The sequence below is a fragment of the Carcharodon carcharias genome, chromosome 10 (genome assembly GCF_017639515.1).
Source record: "Carcharodon carcharias isolate sCarCar2 chromosome 10, sCarCar2.pri, whole genome shotgun sequence".
Classification (NCBI taxonomy): Eukaryota; Metazoa; Chordata; class Chondrichthyes; order Lamniformes; family Lamnidae; genus Carcharodon; species Carcharodon carcharias.
Genome location: NC_054476.1, coordinates 511,723 through 534,030, shown reverse-complemented (window position 1 = coordinate 534,030; position 22,308 = coordinate 511,723). Strand labels below are relative to the sequence as shown.

The following is a 22,308-nucleotide window of genomic DNA, read 5'->3' as shown; positions in this document are numbered from 1 at the left end:
GGTTGAATTCCATCAGCCACTGCTCTGCCCACCTTACCAGCCCATTGATATCCTCCTGCAGTTTACGGCTATCCTCCTCACTATTTACCACCTTACCGATTTTCGTGTCATCTGCGAACTTCTTGATCATCCCCCCTACATTTAAGTCCAAATAATTTACGTACACCACAAACAGCAAGGGTTCCAGTACCGAGCCCTGTGGAACCCCACTGGAAACAGACCTCCAGTCACAGAAACATATCTCTACCATCACCCTCTGCTTCCTACCTCTCAGCCAATTTTGAATCCAAAGTGCCATTTTGCCTTGGATCCCATGGGCTGCTACTTTTTTAACCAGTCTGCCATGAGGGACCTTATCAAAAGCCTTGCTAAGTCCATGTAGACCACATCAAATGCATTACCCTCAACACCGCTCCTGATTACCTCCTCAAAAATTCGATCAAATTTGTCAAACATGGCCTTCCCTTAACAAATCCATGCTATCCCTGATTAATCCACATCTCTCCACGTGCAGATATTTTCTGGCCTTCAGAATTCTTTCTAGTAACTTCCCCACTACTGAGGTTAAAATGATTGGCCTGTAATTTCCTGGTCTATCCCTTCCTCCCTTTTCTATTAATGGGACAACGTTAGCAGTCCTCCAGCTCTCTGGCACCTCACCTGTGGCCAGAGAGGATTAGAAAATTACTGCCAGGGCCCCTGATATCTCTTCCCTTGCCTCCCTCAACAGCCTGGGATATATCTCATCCGGGCCATCAGATTCATCCACTTTTAAGGCCGCTAAACCAACTAGTACCTTCTCTCTATGTTAATTTCCTCTAATATTTCACAGTCCTCCACCCTGATGTCTATACCTGCGTCGTCCTTTTCCATTGTGAAGACCGACACAAAGTATTCAACAAGGACCGCACTCATGTCTTCCGGGTCCATACACACATTACCTCTATGGTCTTTAATTGGCCCTACTCTTTCCCTAGTTATTCTCTTGCTCTTTATCTATTTAAAAAATCTCTTTGGGTTTTCCTTTATTTTACCCACCAATGCTTTGATTTGTCCTGCATTCTGTTAGCTTTTCTCATTTCCTTTTTAACTTCCCCTCTGCACTTTTTATACTCCTCTGAGGGCTCTGCCATATTGAGTCCTCAGTATCTGCCATAAGCTTCTCTTTTTTTCTTAATCCTGACCTTTATATCCCTTGACATCCAGGGTTCTCCAGACTTAGTCCCCACTTTGTCTTTATGGGGGCACATTTGCCCTGTAGTCTCGTTATTTCCTCCGTGAATGCCTCCCACTGCTCTGACACAATTTTATCTGCAAGTAGCTGCTCCTAGTCCATTTGGGCCAAATCGCATCTCATCTTAATAAAATTAGCCTTTCCCCAGTGTAGAACTTTTATTCCCAGCCCAAACATCCTTTCCATAACTATCCTAAATCTAACTGAGTTATGGTCACTATCTCCAAAATGTTCCCGTACTGATACACCTTCCACCTGTCCGGGCTCATATCGAATATCAGGTCCAGCACTGCCCCCTCCCTTGTTGGGCTTTCTACATACTGGCTAAAAAAGTTCTCCTGGATGCAAGTTAAGAATTTTGCTCCCTCCCTACCTGGGAGGCTAGGTCACTAAATATATCCAAGACCGATTTACATGTTATTGATTTACAATGGAGTCAATAGATATCGGGAGTCAGGCGGTGGGGGGAGCCATGTGGGGATAAGGCCACAATCAGATCAGCCATGGTCTTATCGAATATGGAGCATGCTTGGGTGGTGAAATGGCATACTCCTGCTTCTATTTCTATGTTCTTATGCTTCTTTCCTTATGATTGTGTTTTCAAAAGTGGTATGCTGCTATTTTAAGAGCCAGCCTCTAGAAGAGGTTACATTACCTGTGTAGCTTCAGACTGAACAGGAACTGTGTTCGGCTGACCATGCCTGGTTTCACTGTGCACTAGAGAAAGAAAGGGGAGAATTACAACCAAAATATTCACACAAGCTACTGCTCTGGAACAGATTTGCACAACAACCTTTGTCTCTCAATTTAAAGTATCAAATTAAAAGAAAAGGCATAAAATGTAGCAAAGATTAGTGGTAAGCCATAGAATTGGGAAAGTTTTAAAAACAAACAAGAGATGACCAAAAGGATAAGAAAGAGGGAGAAAATAAATTTTGAGGGTAAATTAGTCAGTAATATAAAAATGGACAGTAAGAGCTTCTTTAAATATATAAAAAAGAAGAGAGACCAAAGTGAACATTGGCCCCTTATAGAATGAAGCTGGGGAAATAATAATGGAGAACCAGCAAATGCCAGAGGAGTTGAATAAATACTTTACTTCAGTGTTCATGGTAGAAGACACAAAATTAAATAATCAAAGAGCAAAAAGAGGGGGAGGAAATAAATACAGTAACTATCACTAGAGAAAAAGTACTAGGGAAACTAATGGGGCTAAAGGCCGATACGTCTCCTGGATCTAATGGGTTGCAACCTAGGTTATTAAAGGAAGCAGCTGCAGAGATAGTGGATGCATTGGTCGTAATCTTCCAAGAACCCTTAGATTCTGGAAAAGTTCTAGAGGATTGGAAAACTGCCAATGTAATGCCCTCATTCAAAACGAGAGGGAGACAAAAAACATAACTACGGGCCAGTTAGCTGAACATGTGCCATTGGGAAAATGTTAGAATCTGTTATAAAGGATGTAATAGCAGAGCATTGAGAAATATGTAATCTAATCAAGCAGAGTCAGCGTGGCTTCATGAAGGGGAAATCATGCCTCACAAATTTGTTAGAATTGTTTGAGGTGGTAACAAGCAGGATAAAGCAGAACGTGTAATATATTTGGACTTCCAAAAGGTGTTCAATAAAGGTGGGTCGTTAAGTATATTCAAGGCGGAGATAGGCAGATTTTTAATCAGTAAAGGAATCAAAGTTTATGGGGAAAAAGCAGGAGAGTGGAACTGAGGATTGTCAGATCAGCCATGATCTCATTGAATGGCAGAGCAGACTCGATGGGCCGAATGGCCCACTTCTGTTCTTACTGGTCTTAATGTGCTAAAGCAAAAGGCAAATCATATTACTTAGACGGAGAGATCAGAACTAGTCCGAGTGCGGGGAAGCTTCAAAAAGTGAAATCAGCACAAAGGTGAGAGCTGATTGGTGAGTAGTGGGTAAGTGTTATTCTCCAGATTAAAATAGATTAAGCTAAGGAAAGGTATGGGTTCTCATTTTTATTCAAAGTACATAAATAATTTTTAACAGTTTTTTTAAACTATATTTAACTTGAAGTAAGGGTTTTTTCCAACTAGAGACATGGCAGGGCAGCTCAGTCCCGTGTTATGTACCGCCTGCAACATGTGGGAAGTCCAAGACACTCCTTGCGCTCTGACCAACCATGTGTGTATTAAGTACCACCAGCTGCAGCTACTTGAGCTCCGATTTCAGAGCCTGAGCAACAGCTGGAGGCACTTGAGGTGCATCCACGAGGCTGAGTTTTTTCTAGATAGCATGTTTTTAAGATGTGGTCACCCCACAGCTTACGGAAGTGGAATCTGAGGAGGAATGAGTGACCAGTCAGAAGAAAGATCTCAGGCAGGTAGTCAGGAAATCACCAGGGTGCATCTCACTCGAGAACCGTTTTTCTGTGTTGGAAAACGGTGAGAGTGACGGTTCCTCTGGGGAGTGCAGCCATGTTCATGGCACTCAGAGTGGCTCGGGGGGGAGGAGGAAGAAGAAGAGGGGAAGAGCAATAGTGGTAGGAGACTCTATAGTAAGGGGAACAAGACAAGCATTTATGTGGCCGTAGAAGTGACTCCAGGATGGTATGTTGCCTCACTGGTGCCAGGGTCAAGGATGTCACTGAATGGCTACAGGGCATTCTAAAAGGCGAGGGCAAACAGACAGAGATCGTGGTACATACTGGTACCAACGACATAGGTATAAAAGAGGGATGGGGTCCTGCAAGCAGAATTTAGGGAGCTAGGAAACATTACAAACAGGACTTCAAAAGTAGTTATCTCTGGATTACTTCCGGTACCACGCACTAGTGAGTATAGAAATAGGTTAGTCTAGATGAACGCGTGGCTGGAGAGATGGTGCATGAGGGCGAGCTTTAGATTTCTGGGACATTGGGGCCATTTCTGGGGGCGGTGGGACCTGTACAAGGCAGATGGGTTGCACCTGAACCGGAGTGGGATAAACATGCTTGCAGGGAGGTTTGCTAGTGCTGTTGGGGAGGGTTTAAACTAACTTGGCAGGGGGATGGGATCCTGAAAGGAGGTTCAGCAGGGGGAGATGCATAGCCAGAATTAGAAGAGAGACCGAGTCTGGAAGGCAGAGAAATTACAGGCCAGTAAAGGCACAAGGGAGCTTACATGGTTGAATGGTTATTTATTTTAATGCAAGGAGCCTGATGAATAAAGCAGATGAGTTGAGGGCACAAATTAACACATGGAAGTATGATTTCATTGCTGTCACAGAGACATGGTTGAGAGGGGAGCAGGATTGGCAGCTCAATGATACAGGGTCTTCAGGCAAGACAGGGAAGGAGATAGAGGAGGGGGTATCGCAATATTGATCAAGGAATCAATTACAGCAGTAAGGAACGATGACATCTTAGAAGGCTCCTCAAATGAAGAAATATGGGTGGAACTGAAAAACAAAAAAGGAGCAACCACGTTGCTGGGAGTGTACGATAGGCCCCTAAACAGAGAGAAATAGGAGAGTAGATATGTCGGCAAATTTTGGAGAAGTGTAAAAATAATAATAGTGGGGGATTTCAACTACCCCAACATTAACTGGGTTAGTCATAGTGTGATAGGTTTAGAGGGAGCGGAATTCTTAAAATGCATCCAGGAGAGTTTTTTAAGCCAGTACGGAGAAGGTCCTACAAGAGAGGGGGTGGCCTTGGACTTAATTTTAGGGAATGAAGTCAGGCAAGTGGTAGAGATATCAGTGCGGGAGCATTTTGCAGATAGTGATCAGAGTTCTAAATTGGGAGAAGGCCAATTTTAATAAGATCAGATGTGATTTGGCCAGAGTGGACTGGGAGCAGCTACTTTTAGGTAAATCTGCGTCGGAGCAGTGGGACTCATTCAAGAAGGAAATAGGGAGAGTTCAGGGCCAACATGAAGATATAAAGGGTAGGACCAACAAATCCAGGGAACCCTGGATGTCGAGGGATAAGCAGGTTGGATAAAGAGAAAAAGGGAGGCTTATGGCAGATACTGAGGGCTCGAAACAGTGGAAGCCCAAGAGGAGTATAGAATGTATAGGGGGGGGAGCTTAAAAAGGAAATTAGGAGAGCAAAAAGGGGGCACGAGAAAACACTGGCAGGCAAAATAAAGGAAAATCCAAAGTTATTTTACAAGTACATAAAGAGTAAGAGGATAACTAGGGCAAGAGTAGGGCCCATTAAGGACCATATTGGTAATTTGTGTGTGGTGCCGGAAGACATAAGTAGTGTTCTAAATGAATACTTTGAGTTTGGGTCAAGTGAGAGCGTGGGTATGGAAATCAAGCAGAAGGACTGTGATATAATTGAAGAAATTAGCATAGAAAGGGAGGAGGTTCTAAGTGGTCTGACAGGCTTCAAAGTAGATAAATATTCAAGCCTGGATGAAATGTATCTCACGCTGTTGAGTGAGGCAAGGGAGGGGATAGCAGAGGCACTGGCAATAATTTTCAATACCTCTCTGGCCACAGGAGAGGTGCCAGAGGACTGGAGGACAGCCAATGTGGTACCATTATTCAAGAAGGGAGGAAGGGATAAACAAGGGAACTACAGGCCAGTCAGTCTAACCTTAGTGGTGGGGAAAATATAGGAAGCAGTTCTAAGGGACAGAATTAATCCACACTTGGAGAGGCAGGGATTAATCAAGGACTGTCAGCATGGTTTTGTTAAAGGGATGTCATGTCTGACCAGTTTGATTGAATTTTTCGAACAGGTGACCAGGTGTGTAGATGAGGGCAATGCATTTGACGTGGTCTACTTGGACTTCAGCAAGGCTGTTGATAAGGTCCCGCATGGGAGGCTAATAATGAAGGTAAGAGCCCATGGGATGCAAGGCAATTTGGCAAATTGGATCCAGAATTGGCTGAGTGGCAGGAAGCAGAGGGTGATGTTCGAGGATTTTTTTTTTGTGACTGGATGCCTGTGTCCAGTGGGATTCCACAGAGATCTGTGTTGGGTCCCTTGCTGTTTATGGTATATATTAATGATTTAGACTTGAACGTAGGAGGGTTGATCAGTAAGTTCACGAATGAAAATTGGTGGAATGATAAATGGTGAGGAGGATAGCCTTAGATTAGTGGAGGATATAGATGGGCTGGTCAGATGGCTGATCAGTGGCAAATGGAATTTAAGTCGGATAAGTGTGAGGTGATGCACTTGGGCAGGACAAACGAGGCATGGGAATACACGATGAATGGTAGGACCCTGGGAATTACCAAAGATCAGAGGGACCTTGGTGTGCATGTCCAACGGTCCCTTAAGGTAGTGGGACAGGTAGATAAGGTGGTTAAGAAGGCATATGGGATACTTACATTATGTGCCTCAGCTAATAAAGGCAAGAGCAGGGAGGTTATGCTGGAACAGTATAAAACGCTGGTTAGGCCACAGCTAGAGTATTATGTGCAGTTCTGGAAACCGCATTATAGGAAGGATGTGAAGAAAGGGTGCAGAGATTTACCAGGATGTTTCCTGGGCTGGAGAGTTTTAGTTATGAGGGGAGGTTGGATAGACTGGGGTTATTTTCCCTGGAGCAGAGGAGATTGAGGGGGGACATAATTGAGGTGTATAAAATTATGAGGGGCATAGGTAGGGTAGACAGGAAGGAACTTTTCCCCTTGGTGGAGGGGATCAACAACCAGGGGGCATAGATTTAAGGTAAGGGGCAGGAGGCTTAGAGGGGATATGAGGAAGAATTCTTTCACCCAGAGGGTGGTGGGAATCTGGAACTCACTGCCTGAAAGGGTGGTGGAGGCAGAAACCCTCATAACATTTATGAAGTATTTGGATGTGCACTTGCGATGCCATTGCATACAAGACTGTGGCCCTAGTGCTGGAAAATGGGATTAGAATAGTTAGGTTTTTGTTTGACCAGCGCAGGCTTGATGGGCCAAAGGGCCTTTTTCTGTGCTGTAGACCTTTATGACTCTATGAGAATGATTGAACTTAGTGAACTGGCAATTTTGGTTTCTTAACGTACTTGACATAGTCAAAAGTGTCAAAACAAAAGAATAGCAGCAGCTTGTATTAATATAGCACCTTTAATGTGGTGAAACATTCCAAGGTGCTTCACAGGAACATCAGCAAAAATTTGGCACTGAGCCACATAAGGAGATTTAAGGGAAGAATGCCAAAAGCTTTTTTAAAGAGGTAGATTTTAGGGAGGGCTTTAAAAAGAAAGCAAGATAGAGGCAGAGGAGCTTAGGGAGCGAATTCCAGAGATTAAGTCTTAGGCAGGAGAAGACACAACATCAATGGGATACTCAAGAGGCCAGAATAAGTAGCACACAGCGATCTTGGAAGGTTGAGGGTTTGGAGAGAATTACAGAGATCAGGAGGGGCAAGGTCATGGAGGAATTTGAAAACAAGGATGAAAAATTTAAAATTTAGTTTTTTATTAACAGGAATTCAATGTAGGTCAGCGAACACATGGGTGAACAAGATTTGGTGCAAGTGAGGACATGGGCAGCAGACTTTTGGTTGGTTTCAAGCTTATGGAGGATCATACGTGGTAGGCTGATCAGAAGTACATTAGAATAGTCAAAGGTCTAACAAAGGCATGGATAAGGGTTTCAGCTACAGATGAACTGAGGCAGGGCTGAGGTGGGTGATGTTACAGAGGTAGAAATAAGGCAGTTTTAGCAATGGTGTAAATATGTAGTCTGTAGTTTATCTTGGGGTCATAAAGGGCATAAGGGTTACAGTCTGTGGGTCAGCCTCAGGTTGTTGCCAAGGAAAGTGATGGAATGAGGACTGAAAGACAATATTTAATTGGAGAAAGTTTCTTCTCATCCACTACTGGATGTTGAACAAGCAGTCTGATAATTCAGCAACAGTGGAGGAGTTGAGAGGTGATGAGGTTGAACTGGTTTTCATCAGTGTGTGTGTACCTTTGAAAACTGACACTATGTTTCATATAATGTCACCAAAGGGCAGCATGTAACATAACCCCAAGACCAACCCAATTGTTACACAACAGTTTATATTCCAGTGTAATTATCCAATTATTCAATAGTATCACCAACGATTTCAGCTAACCTGCAAGTCAGGTTCTCTTTAAATAATAGAGCAATTTCTGGTTTGTTATCCAAATACATGTCCCCTGCAATTAGTTACCTTGTGTACACATCATTTGGGGCATCTCCATGGATTGTGCTGTATTCATGGGCTGTGCTGACACAATTGCAGGGTCAATTGTTTGACTCTCAAACTCAAGCATGGATTCCTGTTGGGAAATAAAATACAAGCATATTCAAATACAAAGTCCCAACAAAATTCAGCTCCAAACAATTTTAACTCAATTTGCATACTCAACAAGCTCAGAGTGTCCCGGGGCTTGCAGGCAAATTGGATAAATACTAGAAGAAAACATTCCATTTACATTGAGAATGAGCAGGCAAGTGGGACTAACTGGATCACAGAATCATTACGGTGTAGGAGGCCATTGGGCCCATCGTGTCTGCACTGGCTCTGAGCATTTTTACTTAGTGCCAATCTCCTGCCTTTTTCCTGTAACCCTGCACATTGTTTCTACTTAAATAATCATCCAATGCCCTCTTGAATGCCTCGGATCGCACTTTCAGAGCTGGTGTTGACTCAACAGGCCAAATGGTCTCCCTCTATGCTGTACTTTGCTTCCATGATTCCTGGTGATTTTCATATCCAACTGTCATCTTCTTACATCATCTATGCTTTGAACTCAACTAGATGACATGATGCTGGGTGATATATGCTACTTGGGATAACTGCTTGCAATTTTCCTTCCACGTCTAGATGGAATAGAATGGGCCTGCATTCTCTGGATTCCACAGAGTCCCAACAGACCTTGGGAGTTTCACAAAGCACAGGCTAGAAGCGAGCAGCACATGTGCAATCTAACATTTTGTAGTTCTTCAGACTGAAGATGGGCCCAGAGGGCATGTATGGAGATAGAGGATAAGAAAAGGAAACAGCGCAAAAACCCTGGTCATGTGGCCAGGAGTGGAATGCCATTGTTGAGAAGAGTCCCAGGCAGGGGCCCGGGAGAGGTTCCAGTTCAGTTAAGAACAAAGGGCAGCAAAGAAAAAGGCTCCAAGCAGAAAAGGGCTGCAGTTAGCAGAACAAGTGGCAAGGACTCAGGAGAAGCCCTGGCGATTTAACAAGGCAGCAGAAAGTTGACTTTGTGCTGTGGGGCAAAGGTCCTCCTTTGAAGCAATCGTCTTCTGCTTGGCATGACCAAAGAGCTCAGGTTGTGCTGTCAATTAGTGCTGGAGGGTAGACTCAGAAATCCAGGGGAATGGAGTCTAGGAGGCTAGGTTGAAACCCTGCGAGGTGGGCCATCGTTGAGAGAGAGTTGAAATGACTTTGAGAGAATTCCAAGGTTAGATCTTAATGTGACGACTGGAATACCCCCGAGGCAAAGAGAATTTCAACGAGATTAGATAACTCCGTGCTTACTGACGACTGGGTGGGTTATTGAGAAATCAGTGGAATCTGTCTCGGTCACATTTGCTATTTAATATGTCGTGTGGGTATTGGACTACAGTTTGCCTGTTAATTCAGATGTGCCTCATGCTTACCCTGAATGTTAAGAGTATGAGATGGATTTTGTAAATCGTTTTATCTTTCTGCCCTTGTATAGTAAAGTTTATTTTTGTTTGTTCAAAACCCATGGACTCTTGGTGGCTTTATTCTCTTAGCAAACATCTTGAATCTCATTTTTAAGAAAAAGGGTTACAGGTTCCCAACCAGATCACACCAAACATTTGATAGCCTGATCAAGGAGCGTAACAATCTAATCATTTCCCCATAACATTATCACTGAATCCGCCACTATCAATATCTTGGGGGTTACTATTGACAAGAAAAACTGAACTCAAACAGCCAGATAAATAGTGGCTTCAAAAGCAGATCAGAGGTTGGGAATTCTAAGGTGAGTAATTCATCTCCTGCCTCTGCAAAACTTGCCCACCACATCCATGGCACAAGTCAGGAGTGTGACGGAATACTCTCCACTTGCCTGGGTGAGTGCAGCGCCGGCACACAAGAAGCTCAACACCATCCAGGACAATAAAAACAGGAAGTGCTGGAAAAACACAGCGGGACTGGCAGCACCTATGGAATGAGATACAGAGTTAATATTTCGAATCCGCATGACTTCTTCAGAGCCATACAGACGTGAAACGCTAACTTTGTTTCTCTCTGCATAGTTGCTGTCAGACCTACTGAGTTTATCCACCATTTTCTGTTTCATTTCAGATTTCCAGTATCCACAGTATTTTGCTTTCACCGTCCAGGACAAGCCTGTGCTTGATTGGTACCCCATCCGCCAACTTAAACATTCACTCCCTCCAACATCAATGCAGTGGCAGCAACATGCCCCATATACTAGGTGCACCGCAACAACACACCATGACTCCTTCAACAGCACCTTCCAAGCCTGAAACCTCTACCACCTAGAAGGGTAACGCAGCTGATGAATGGGAACATCACCACCTGAAAATTCCTCTTTAGCCACACACCATCCTGATTTGGAAATACATTGCTGACCCTTCACTGTCTCTGGGTCAAAACTCCCTGTGGGTGTACCTACACCACATGGGCTGCAACGGTTAAAGAAGGCAGCACACCACCACCTTCTCAAGGGCAATTAGGGTTGGGCAATAAGTTCTGGCCTAGCTAGCGACACCCATATCCTATGAATAAATAAAAACCTGCACCACATGGACCAGAGCAGTTCAAGGCAACGGCTCGCCACCACTTCTTAATGGCAATTAGGGATGGGCAACAAATGCTGGCCTAGTCACCGATGATCACACCGGAAGAATACAAAAAAAAACTATGTCCTTTCTTAGTTAATGCAAGTTTTGTGAACAATAGTGTGCAGCTTTTGGCTGCAATGTGCAAGAGGAAGCAATTTCAGCTTAAGGGATTTGTGAAGCTTTCTTAGTATTGACCAAAAAATTTGTTTTCCGAATGCAATTGGTTCTTCTCTTCAATGAGGAGTTGCTGCAGGGTTAATGGCTATGTTACTCAGACAATGATGTTAATAACGTAAGCATGACATCAGAGTCAGACGACCAAGAGGCTCCAAGAGAGCAACACACAAAACAGTCCATGTTCAGAGAATATATTTACCATAAACTATTTATTTACAAAGACCTTAAGATAAGCTAAAAGTTGGATATCTTCAAGTCACTCAGAGTAAGTGAAACCTCATTAGAACAGGGGTGGGGAACCTTTTTATCATCACGGGCCATTCATACACTGATAAAATCAGTTTCAGGCCACACACACACAAAAAAATCAATTTAGATTTTTTTTAAAACAAAGAATGCAGAAACATTGAACTCACCTGCTGTTTTAATGCGATGAATTTGCAATGGGCCAGATCTGGCCCACGGGCCGTAGATTCCCCACCCCTGCATTAAAACAAGGCAGCAGTGCTGGAGCTGCAGTTTAACAAACGGAGACCACAGATCAGTAACCCATGGCTGAAGACCTTGCAGCCGGAGAACAAAAATAAAATGTACTTTGGTAGGGGACAGTGAACCACACATGACGTTAACAGCCATTGAACAGCCACTACCTTCCCATAGCACTTCCAACATATCGGGGCTCCACAGCAAGGGCAACGATGGGAGCTCTGGGTGGGGGGGGCACGACAGTTTGAAACGCACTGAACAGCTTTGGGTTTACAAGAAATGGCAAAAAAAAAAATCAAGATTAGTACCTTTTTATACACAATTGAGGCTATAGCTGACCATGTCATGTCGAGACAAAGAGTCGAGGCTTTGGCAACCTACAAGGAGGTCCTGAGGGCCTTTGATGCCAATTTCAGCCCCAAAGAAAACCTGGTCAACAAATGGGCAAGATTCAACCAAAGCAGCCAAAGGCCGGGTGAATCCATTGATTAATTTATCAACAACTTGTACCAACTGGCCAGTAGTTGCAGCTACAGAGCTTTAAAGCGTGAGCTAATTCGACACCACACTGTAGTCAACATGCTCGACAAAGCACTGTCAGGCTTTTTGCAAGCCAAAAGAGGATTTAACATTGGAAAAGGACGGACAGTTTGTAAGGCAGGCGGAGCTGTGGCAGCAGAATCAGGGTGTACTACAGGGAGACATTGAAGCTCAATAGGAGTCAATTCAATATGTGGGCCCAAAGTTGGGAGTCCCGCCCACCGAAAAGCCAGCTGAAGGGGCAGGAGGAACCCTTCCACCTATTTTAAAATCTTCCAGAAGCAGGTGTCAAAAAGCAACATTGCTGGAAGGCTGCCCAACAGGGGCAGCTGAATGCTTTCTCTGTGGCAAGCCCAGACATTTTAAACAACTCTACAAATCTAAAGATCAATTTTGAGGAAGAAAGCTGGAACAAGCTCCCAACAATTTTAAAGTCCAGGAAATTGGAAAAACAGCATTTCAGCCTATGTCCCAGGAGAAATCAAAGATCCCGATAAACAGTTCTGGTCTGTAGACCTGGAAATGCAAGGATACAGAACAGAATTTAAACTGGACGCAGGGGCTGGGCTCACAGTCTTATCGGACAAACTGGACTGCCTTGCAGGCTGTCTTAAGGAAGAAGAATTCCAGCCATCTGAATTAAGCTGCAGGTGCCAGGCGGTAAAGAAGGCAAATGGTATGTTGGCCTTCATAGCCAGAGGATCAGAGTACAGAGCAGGGATGTCTTGCTGCAATTGTACAGGGCCTTGGTGAGAACACACCTGGAATATTGTGTGCAGTTTTGGTCTCTTTATCTGAGGAAGGATGTACCTGCTATAGAGGGAGTGCAGCGAAGGTTTACCCGACTGATTCCTGGGATGGCGGGACTGACATATGAGGAGAGATTGAGTTGATTAGAATTATATTCACTGGAGTTCATTAGAAGGGGGGGAAGATCATCTCATAGAAACCTATAAAATTCTAACAGGAATAGACAAGGTAGATGCAGGAAGAATGTTCCCGATGGTGGGGGTGTCCAGAACTAGGGGTCACAGTCTGAGGATATGGGGTAGACCATTTAGAACTGAAATGAGGAGAAATTTCTTCACTCAGAGTGGTGAGCCTGTGGAATTCGTCACCACAGATAGTAGTTGAGACCAAAACATTGTATGCTTTCCAAGCAGGAGTTAGATATAGCTCTTGGGGCGAAAGAGATCAAAGGGTATGGGGAGAAAGCGGGAGCAGGCTACTGAGCAGGATGATCAGCCATGATCATGATGAATGGCGGAGCAGGCTCAAAGGGCCGAATGGCCTACCCCTGCTCCTAGTTTCTATGTTTCTAATGCTTGTGAAGTCTTTTTTGTCTGTTTTGAGGAGGATCATCTTTTTGTTGAAGGTAATAAAGAGTTGAATGTGTCTGATTATTCCACTGAGCCTACCGATGACATGCATGAACAAATGCATTCAGTTAGCAGAAAGCTATCCAGTGAGAATGAGATGTTTAACCCCAAGTTGGATCAAACCAATAGAGCAAATTCAAAGCTTATTTCTACAAATGTAAACTACAGCTCACACTTGGAACCTCACCAGCAAAGTCAAGGGTGCACACAAATCTCTGTTCAGTAAAAAAGCAGAGAACCAAACATCAGAACTTCTATAGTTGAAGTGTACCATGCAGGCACTTCCGATAGATCCTGGTCCAGGGATTTATTCCATTGTTGATGATGGTACAATCCTACTTTCTCATGCTGACCCCACGATCTCACTGTCTGCAGCAGAGCAGCCTCATGCTGAAGCATATATGGAAAAGATGCCACTATCTACAGGAAGTGAAATTCCTACCCCAAATGTAGCATGGAAGTCTACCTTTCCTTGTACACTACAGTGTCTTCAGCATGCTTTGTTCTTTTCCTCCACCCGAATCATTCATGTCTCAGATACTGAATACTTCTCGTCACAACAGCAGTAAATGATACCACTGCAAAGTTCTTCATAGGAGCTGAAAGAGTTTTCACTTTTCGCCAGCGTGCAATGCACTAGATAATAACAGAGAGAATGTCAGTTTGCTGTCTTGCTTTTCAAAGGGACTTGATCGTCTGAATCCTGAAGGTTTCTCTCTTGAATCAGTTTTTCCTTGATTGATTTTCACTGCCTTTACACCAGGTCATCATAATAGTCACAACCAAGGAGCCAGCAGTTGTGAGAAGCTGCTATTCCACTCCATTAAGGCATTTTCCTTCCAAGATGATAAGGGAACACATAGGTCCTACAGGTCCTCCAACAGAACCGAGAACAGTTGGGCGTTGGTGTCTTTGGTGACAGTGATTTGGAGTGGCGCGGGAAGGTTGGAGTTGGATGGAAACTGTAAACAGTACACGAAGCCATCAGGCAGTTGGAATGTAAAGCTTAACAAATTTATGTAATATTTTTGAGATTATAGTGGGGGGAGACAATGATGATGCAAGCATGACATTAGAGTCATTTGACCAAGAGATGCCAAGTAAGCAAGGCAATGAGTATCGAGATATTGAGAAAACAGTGTACTTATCATGAGGAGTTTGTAAATAGTTTTTTTTTGTTCATGGGATGTGGGCATCGCTGGCTAGGCCAGCTTTTATTGCCCATCCCTAATTATCCTTGTTCAGGAGGCATTTAAGACCAACAATGCTATGGGTCTAGAGTCACATGTAGACCAGGCCAGGTAGGGAAGGCAGATTTCCTTCCCTAAAGGACATTAGTGAATCAGATGGGTTTTTTGTGACAGTCGGCAATGGTTTCATGACATCATCAGACTTTTGATTCTGGATTTTTATTGAATTCAAATTTCTGCCGTGGTAGGATTCAACCCGGGTCACCAGAGCATTACCCTGGTCTCTGGAATACTAGCCAGTGACAATATCGCTGTGCCACTGCTTCCCCCTAGTGCAAATAAATTGTTTAAGGAAAACTAAAAGCTGGCTATCTCCAAGTCAAAGTAAGTGAAACCTCATCAAAACAGTCATCTGGCAAAAACTCATTAAGGTATTGTGAAGATATTTTAAACATAAATGTCGTAAATAGCATAGTTAATTCATATTGCACTATATTTAGAAAATTCACAAAATGATGGTTAAGTCCTCGCATTAGGTAGCTCAATTTAACGATGTTCCTTTTTAAAGTAGTTTATTATTTAGTCCTGTTGCTCCAATTTATGCCGCAATTTACATTTTTACACCATCACTGTTAACAGAGCAATGAATAAAATGCTGTCGGGAGTTTGTTTGCAACCTCAGGGCTTGGCTTGGGAGATTCCCGGATCAGCCCTGCTTGCGACACCACCGCTGGCTCGCTTGCTGCCTTGCTCCAAATGGTCAAAAGTATTACCAATTCACTATTTCCACATCCAAGTAACGGAGATCGGGGAGACTCTTGCTGGGTTCGGGGAGAAACTCTGTGGAACCTAACTACAGTGTGTTCGTATATAAAAGCAAAATACTGCGGATGCTGAAAATCTGAAACAAAAACAGAAAATGCTGGAAAACAGAGTTGACGTTTCCAGTCCGTACAAAGAAGAGTCATACACACTTGAAACGTTAACTGTTTCTCTCTCCATAGATGTTGTCCAGTGTATACATTTATTTCTTACAGGAAAATCAGATTCTCTTAATGTTGCTTCGCTTAAAGTCAAATTTATTTAATATCCTAGTTACGTTCTTTATGAGGAATTACTGTAGTAATATTGAGAACTTGGCGGGTTTGAACTGCAAGATGAAATGAAAATAAATATCCAATGTGAACTTGAAACAACTCATACTTTCCTTGTCCTGAAGGCAACAATTAATGTTAAAGTACATTTTTGTGGTTAGCTGAAATTAATAATATTTGAAATAAAAGTGGAAATTTTAATCACATGCATCTTCCTTCCAGAGTCTTTCCGAACGGTCAAATGTTCATGCACAAGTCTGGATGCTGAAAATCAGGTCATTTTGACTCTTGGAACCATCACAGCTGAATCCAATCTTTCCTCAACCAAGCATCCATTCATGAGAATTTCAAATATCAACCAAGTGATTTTCTCCCTTCCTATTCTAAGGACAGCTTGCCAAAATGCAGTATCCCAGCTGTCACACTATCCAATTTCAGCTGAACCTCATAAGAATTGAGTCTAAAATCGCCATAGTCTGTGCAGGTCAGTACACCATTGAATGCAAGCCTCACTGATTCAATGAAATAACGAACAGGGTTGATCATAAAATTATAGAAAGTTTACAGCCCAGAAAGAGGCCACTTGGCCCATTGCGAGCGCACCAGCAGAAGAACGAGCCACTCAGCCAAATCCCACTTTCCAGCATTTGGTCCATAGTCCTGCAGGTTACGGCACTTTAAGCGTACATCTAGGCACCTTTTAAATAAGTTGAGGGTTTCTGCCTCTAACATCCTTTTGGGCAGTTAAGTTCTAGACCCCTACAATCTTCTCATTGAAAAAGATTTCCTCATCGCCCCTCTAATCCTTCTACCAATCACTTTAAACCTATGCCCGCCAGTCACTGATCTCCCCGCTAAAGGTTTTTCCCATCCACTCTATGCAGGCCCCTCACAATTTTGTACATTTTAATCAAATCTACCCTCGGCCACCTATGTGCCAAAGAGAACAACCCCTGCCTATCGAATCTTTCCTCATAGCAGCAATTTTCCAGTCCTGGCAACATCCACCAGAGGTCCCCAGCATCACAGGCGCCAATCTTCAGCCAATTAGTTTCACTCTGCATGATATCAAAAAAGAGCTGAAGGCATTCACTGCAAAGACTATGAGCCCTGACAATACTCCAGCAACATTACTGAAGGCTTGTGCTCCAGAACTTGCTGCGCTCCTAGCCAGACTGTTTCAGTACAACTACAACACTGGCATCTACCCAGCAATGTCCCGTCCACAAAAAGCAGGACAAGTCCAACCCAGCCAATTACCGCCCCATCAGCCTACTCTCCATCATCAGCAAAGTGATGGAAGGGGTCATCAACAGTGTTATAAAGCAGCACTTGCATAGAAATAACCTGCTCACTGATGCTCATTTTGGGTTAAGCAAGGATCACTCAGCTCCTGACCTCATTACAGCCTTGGTTCAAACATAGACAAAAGAGCTGAACTTCTGAGGTGAGGTGAGAGTGACTGCCCTTGACATCAAGGCTGCATTTGGCCAAGTGTGGCATCAAGGAGCCCTATGAAAATGGGAATCAGGGAAAACTCTGCACTGGTTGGATTCATACCTGGCACAAAGAAACATGGTTGTGGTTGTTGGAGGTCAATGGTCTCAGTTCCAGAACATCTAGGCCCAATCATCTTCAGCTGCTTTATCAATGACCTTCCTTCCATCAGAAGGTCAGAAGTGGGGATGTTCACTGATGATTGCATTCACAACTCCTCATATACTGAAGCAGTCCATGTCTCAATACCACAAGACTTGACAATATGCAGGCGCTTGGGCTGGCAAGTGGCAAGTAACATTCGCGCCACGCAAGTGCCAGGCAATGGCCATCTCCAACAAGAGAGTATTTAATCATCGCCCCTTAACATTCAATGGCATTACTATCGCTGAATCCCCAACTATCAACATCTGGGGGGTTATCATTGATCAGAAACTGAACCGGACTCCTCATCTAAATACTGTGGCTACAGGAGGTCAGAGACTAGAAATCCTGTGACCAGTAACTCACCTCCTGACTCCCCAAAGCCTGTCCACCATCTACAAGGCACTGGTCAGGAGTGTCTTGGAATACTCTCCAATTGTCTAGATTAGTGCAGCTCCCACAACAGTCAAGAAACTTGACACCGTGCAGGACAAAGCAGCCTGCTTGATTGGCACCACATCCACAAACATCCCTCCTCCACCGATGCACAGTGACAGCAGTGTGTACCATCTACAAGATGCGCTGCAGGGACTCACCAAGGTTCCTTAGATAGCACCTCCCAAATCCATGACCGCTACCGTTTAGAAGGACAGCAGACACATGGCAGCACCACCACTTGGATGTTTCCCTCCAAGCCACACACCATCCTGATGTAGAAATATATTGCTATTCCTTCACTGTCAGTGGGTCAAAATCCTGGTACTCGCTCTCTAACAGCACTGTGTATACAACTACACCACATGGACCACACTGCAGGCTAAGATTCCACAGGCAGGAAGGGAATGGGTAGAGCAAGAGGACTAGGCAGGCAGTGCAGGAATCTCCTTTGGCTATTCCCCTGCAAAACAGATATACCGATTTGGATACTGTTGAGGGGAATGGCCTCTCAGAGGAAAGCAGCAACTGCCAAATTCGTTGCACTGCAGTTGACTGCTGCACAGGGGAGGAGTAAAAAGTGTGGGAATGCAATAGTTATAGGGGATTCAATTGTAAGAGGAATAGATAGGCGTTTCTGTGGTCGCAAACGAGACTCCAGGATGGTATGTTGCCTCCCTAGTACTAGGGTCAAGGATGTCTCAGAGCAGCTACAGGATGTTTTGAAGGGGGAGGGTGAACAGCCAGTGGTCATGGTACACATCGGTACAAACCACATGGGTAAAAAAATGGATGAGGTCCTAAGAGCAGAATATTGGGAGTTAGGAAGTAAAGTTGAAAAGTAGGACCTCAAAAGTAGTGATCTCAGGATTGCTGCCAGTGCCACATGCTAGTCAGAGTAGAAATAACAGGATATATCGGATGAATACGTGGCAGTATAGATGCTATAAGGGGAGAGTTTCAGATTCGTAGGGCATTGGGACTGGTTCTGAGGGAGGTGGGACCAAGACAAACTGGACGGGTTACACCTGGGCAGGACCGGGACTGATGTCCTAGGGGGAACATTTGCTAGAGTGGTTGGAGAGGGTTTAAACTAAAACGGCAGGGGGACGGGAACCGATGCAAGGAGACAGAGGAAAGGGAATCAAGGTTAAAAAAAGACAGAAAGGGGAATAAGAAAAGTGATAGGCAGAGAAATCAAGGGCAAGAATCAAACAGGGCCTCAGTGAAAAATAGTGGGAACGGGACAATTAATGTTAAAAAAGACAAGCCTGAAGGCACTGTGCCTTAACGCGAGGAGCATTTGCAATAAAGTGGATGAATTAACCGCGCAAATAGATGTAAACAGGTATGATATAGTCGGGGTTATGGAGACATGGTTGCAGGGTAACCAGGGATGGGAACTGAACATACAGGGGTATTCAGAATTTGGGAAGGACAGACAAAAAGGAAAAGGTGATGGAATTGCATTGCTGGTTAAAGAGGGAATTAACGCAATAGTGAGGAAAGATATTAGCTCCTACGATGTGCAATCTGTATGGATGGAGCTGAGAAACACTAAGAGGCAAAAAATGTTAGTGGGGGTTGTACATAGACCCCCAAACTGTAGTGGTGATGTTGGGAATGGCATTAAACAGGATATTAGAGACACATGTAATAAAGGAACATATGTAATTAGGGGTGACTTTAATATGCATATAGACTGGGCAAATCAAATTAGTAACAATACCGTAGGAGAAGAAATTCCTGGAGTGCATACGGGATGTTTTGCTGGGCCAATACGTTGAGGAACCAACTAGAGAACAGGCCAGCCTAACTGGGTATTGTGTAATGAGAAAGGAATAATTGGCAATCTAGTTGTGCGAGGCCCCTTGGGGATGAGCGACCATAACATGATAGAATTCTTCATCAAGATAGAGTGACGTAGTTGATTCTGAGACAAGGGTCCTTAATCTTAATAAAGGAAACTACGATGGTATGATGTGCAAGTTGGCTATGATGGATTGGTAAACGTTACGTAAAGGGATGATGGTGGATAGGCAATGGCAAACATTCAAGGAGTGCATGGATGAACTGCAACAACTGTTTATTACAGTCTGATGTAAAAGTAAAACAGGAAAGGTGGCCAAACCATGGCTTAAAAGGGAAATTAGAGATAGTATTAGATGCAAGGAAGAGGCACACAAATTGGCCAGAAAAAGCAACAGGCCTAAGGATTATGAGCACTTTAGAATTAAGCAAAGGAAGACCAAGGGATTGATTAAGAAGGGGGAAATAGAGTACGAGAGTAAGTTTGTGGGGAACATAAAAATTGACTGTAAAAGTTTCTATAGGTATGTGAAGAGAGAAAGATTGAAGATGACAAATATAGGTCCCTTACAGTCAGAAACATGGGAATTTATAATGGGTAACAAAGAAATGGTTGACCAACTAAATAGAAACTTTGGCTCTGTCTTCACAAAGGAGGACACAAATAACATACCAGAAATGTTGGGGAACACAGGGTTTAGTGAAAGAAATCAGTATTAGTAGGGAAATGGTGTTGGGGAAATTGATGGGATTCCCCAGGGCCTGATAATCTACATCCCAGAGTATTTAAGAAAGTGACCCTAGAAATAGTGGATGCATTGGTGGTCATCTTCTGAGATTCTATGGAACAGTTCCTACAGATTGGAGGGCAGCTAATGTAACCCCGCTATTTAAAAAAGGGAGATAGAGAGAAAACAGGGAATCATAGACCAGTCAGCCTAACGTCAGTAGTGGGGAAAATTCTAGAGTCCATTATAAAAGATTTAATAGCTGAGCACGTGGAAAACAGTGGCAGAGTCAGCATGGATTTATGAAAGGGAAATCATGCTTGACAAATCTAATGGAATTTTTCGAGGATGTAACCAGTAGAGTTGATGAGGGGGAGCCAGCGGATGCGGTTTATTTGGACTTTCAGAAGGCTTTCGACAAAGTCCCACATAAGATTGGTGTGTAAAATTAAAGCACATGGGATTGGGGGTAGAGCAGTGAGATGGATAGAAAACTGGTTGGCAGACAGGAAACAAAGGGTAGGAATAAACAGGTCTTTTTCTGAATGGCAGGCAGTGACTAGTGGGGTACCGCAGGGATTGGTGCTGGGACCCCAGCTATTCACAATATATATTAATGATTTAGATGAGGGAACTAAATGTTATGTCTCCAAATTTGCAGATAACACAAAGCTGGGTGTGAGGGCGAGTTGTGAGGAGGATGCAGAGATGCTTCAGTGTGATTTGGACAAGCTGAGTGAGTGGGCAAATGCATGACAGATGCGGTATAATGTGGATAAATGTGAGGTTATCCACTTTAGTAGCAAAAACAGGAAGGCAGATTATCCGATTGGCTATAAATTGAGAGAGGGGAATGTGCAATGAGACCTGGCTGTCCTTGTACACTAATCGCTGAAGGTAAGCATGCAGGTGCAGCAGGCTGTAAAGAAGGCAAATGGTATGTTGGCCTTCATAGCCAAAGGATCAGAGTACAGGAACAGGGATAGCTTGTTGCAATTGTACAGGGCCTTGGTGAGAACACATCTGGAATATTATGTGCAGTTTTGGTCTCTTTATCTGAGGAAGGATGTACTTGCTATAGAGGGAGTGCAGCGAAGGTTTAACCAACTGATTCCTGGGATGGCAGGGCTGTCATATGAGGAGAGACTGAGTCGGTTGGGAATATCTTCACTGGAGTTCAAAAAATGAGGGGGGATCTCAGAAACCTATAAAATTCTAACAGGACTAGACAGGATAGATTTAGGAAGGATGTTTCCGACGGTGGAGAAGTCGAGAACCAGGGATCACAGTCTGAGGATATGGGGTAGACCATTTAGGGCTGAGATGAGGAGAAATTTCTTCACCCATAGAGTGGCGAGCCTGTGGAATTCGCTACCACAGAAAGTAGCTAAGGCCAAAATTTTGTATGTTTTCAAGAAGGTGTTGGATATAGCTTCTGGGGCGAAAGAGATTAAAAGATATGGGGAGAAAACAGGAGCAGGCTATTGAGTTGAATGATCAGCCAAGATCATAATGAATGGCGGAACAGGCTTGAAGGGCCGAATGACCTACTCCTGTTCCTAGTCTCTATGTTTGTATGCAGTGATGTGCCCCAGGGATCAGTACTCTCAGAACCAGAGACTAACAGCGCAGAAGGCATCCATTCAGCACACCGTGCCTGTGCTGGTTCTTTGAAAGAGCAGTCATGATTAGTGCCACATTCCCTCTTTTTGTTCATAACTTTGCATGTTCCAAATCCTTTAAAAATTATTAGGCCAACCCCTCTTTTATATATATATATATATATATATATCCTACCTCTCCTTGGACCATGACTCCACCACTGAACATCAAGCCATTGTTTCCAGGACTGTCACTGACCTCATC

The 22,308-nt window shown here is 43.7% G+C and overlaps 1 protein-coding gene across 1 annotated transcript in view; it reads right to left on the bottom strand.

Moving 5' to 3' along the window:
• caprin1b (cell cycle associated protein 1b) overlaps nt 1–22,308 on the bottom strand; it is a 200,413-nt gene that overhangs the window by 91,045 nt on the left and 87,060 nt on the right. Inside the window, exons 10-11 of the mRNA XM_041197734.1 lie at nt 8,340–8,448; nt 1,890–1,951 (exon numbers count right to left, since the gene is read on the bottom strand). Coding sequence (XP_041053668.1) covers nt 1,890–1,951; nt 8,340–8,448 — 171 coding nt within the window. The remainder of the gene's footprint in view (nt 1–1,889; nt 1,952–8,339; nt 8,449–22,308) is intronic.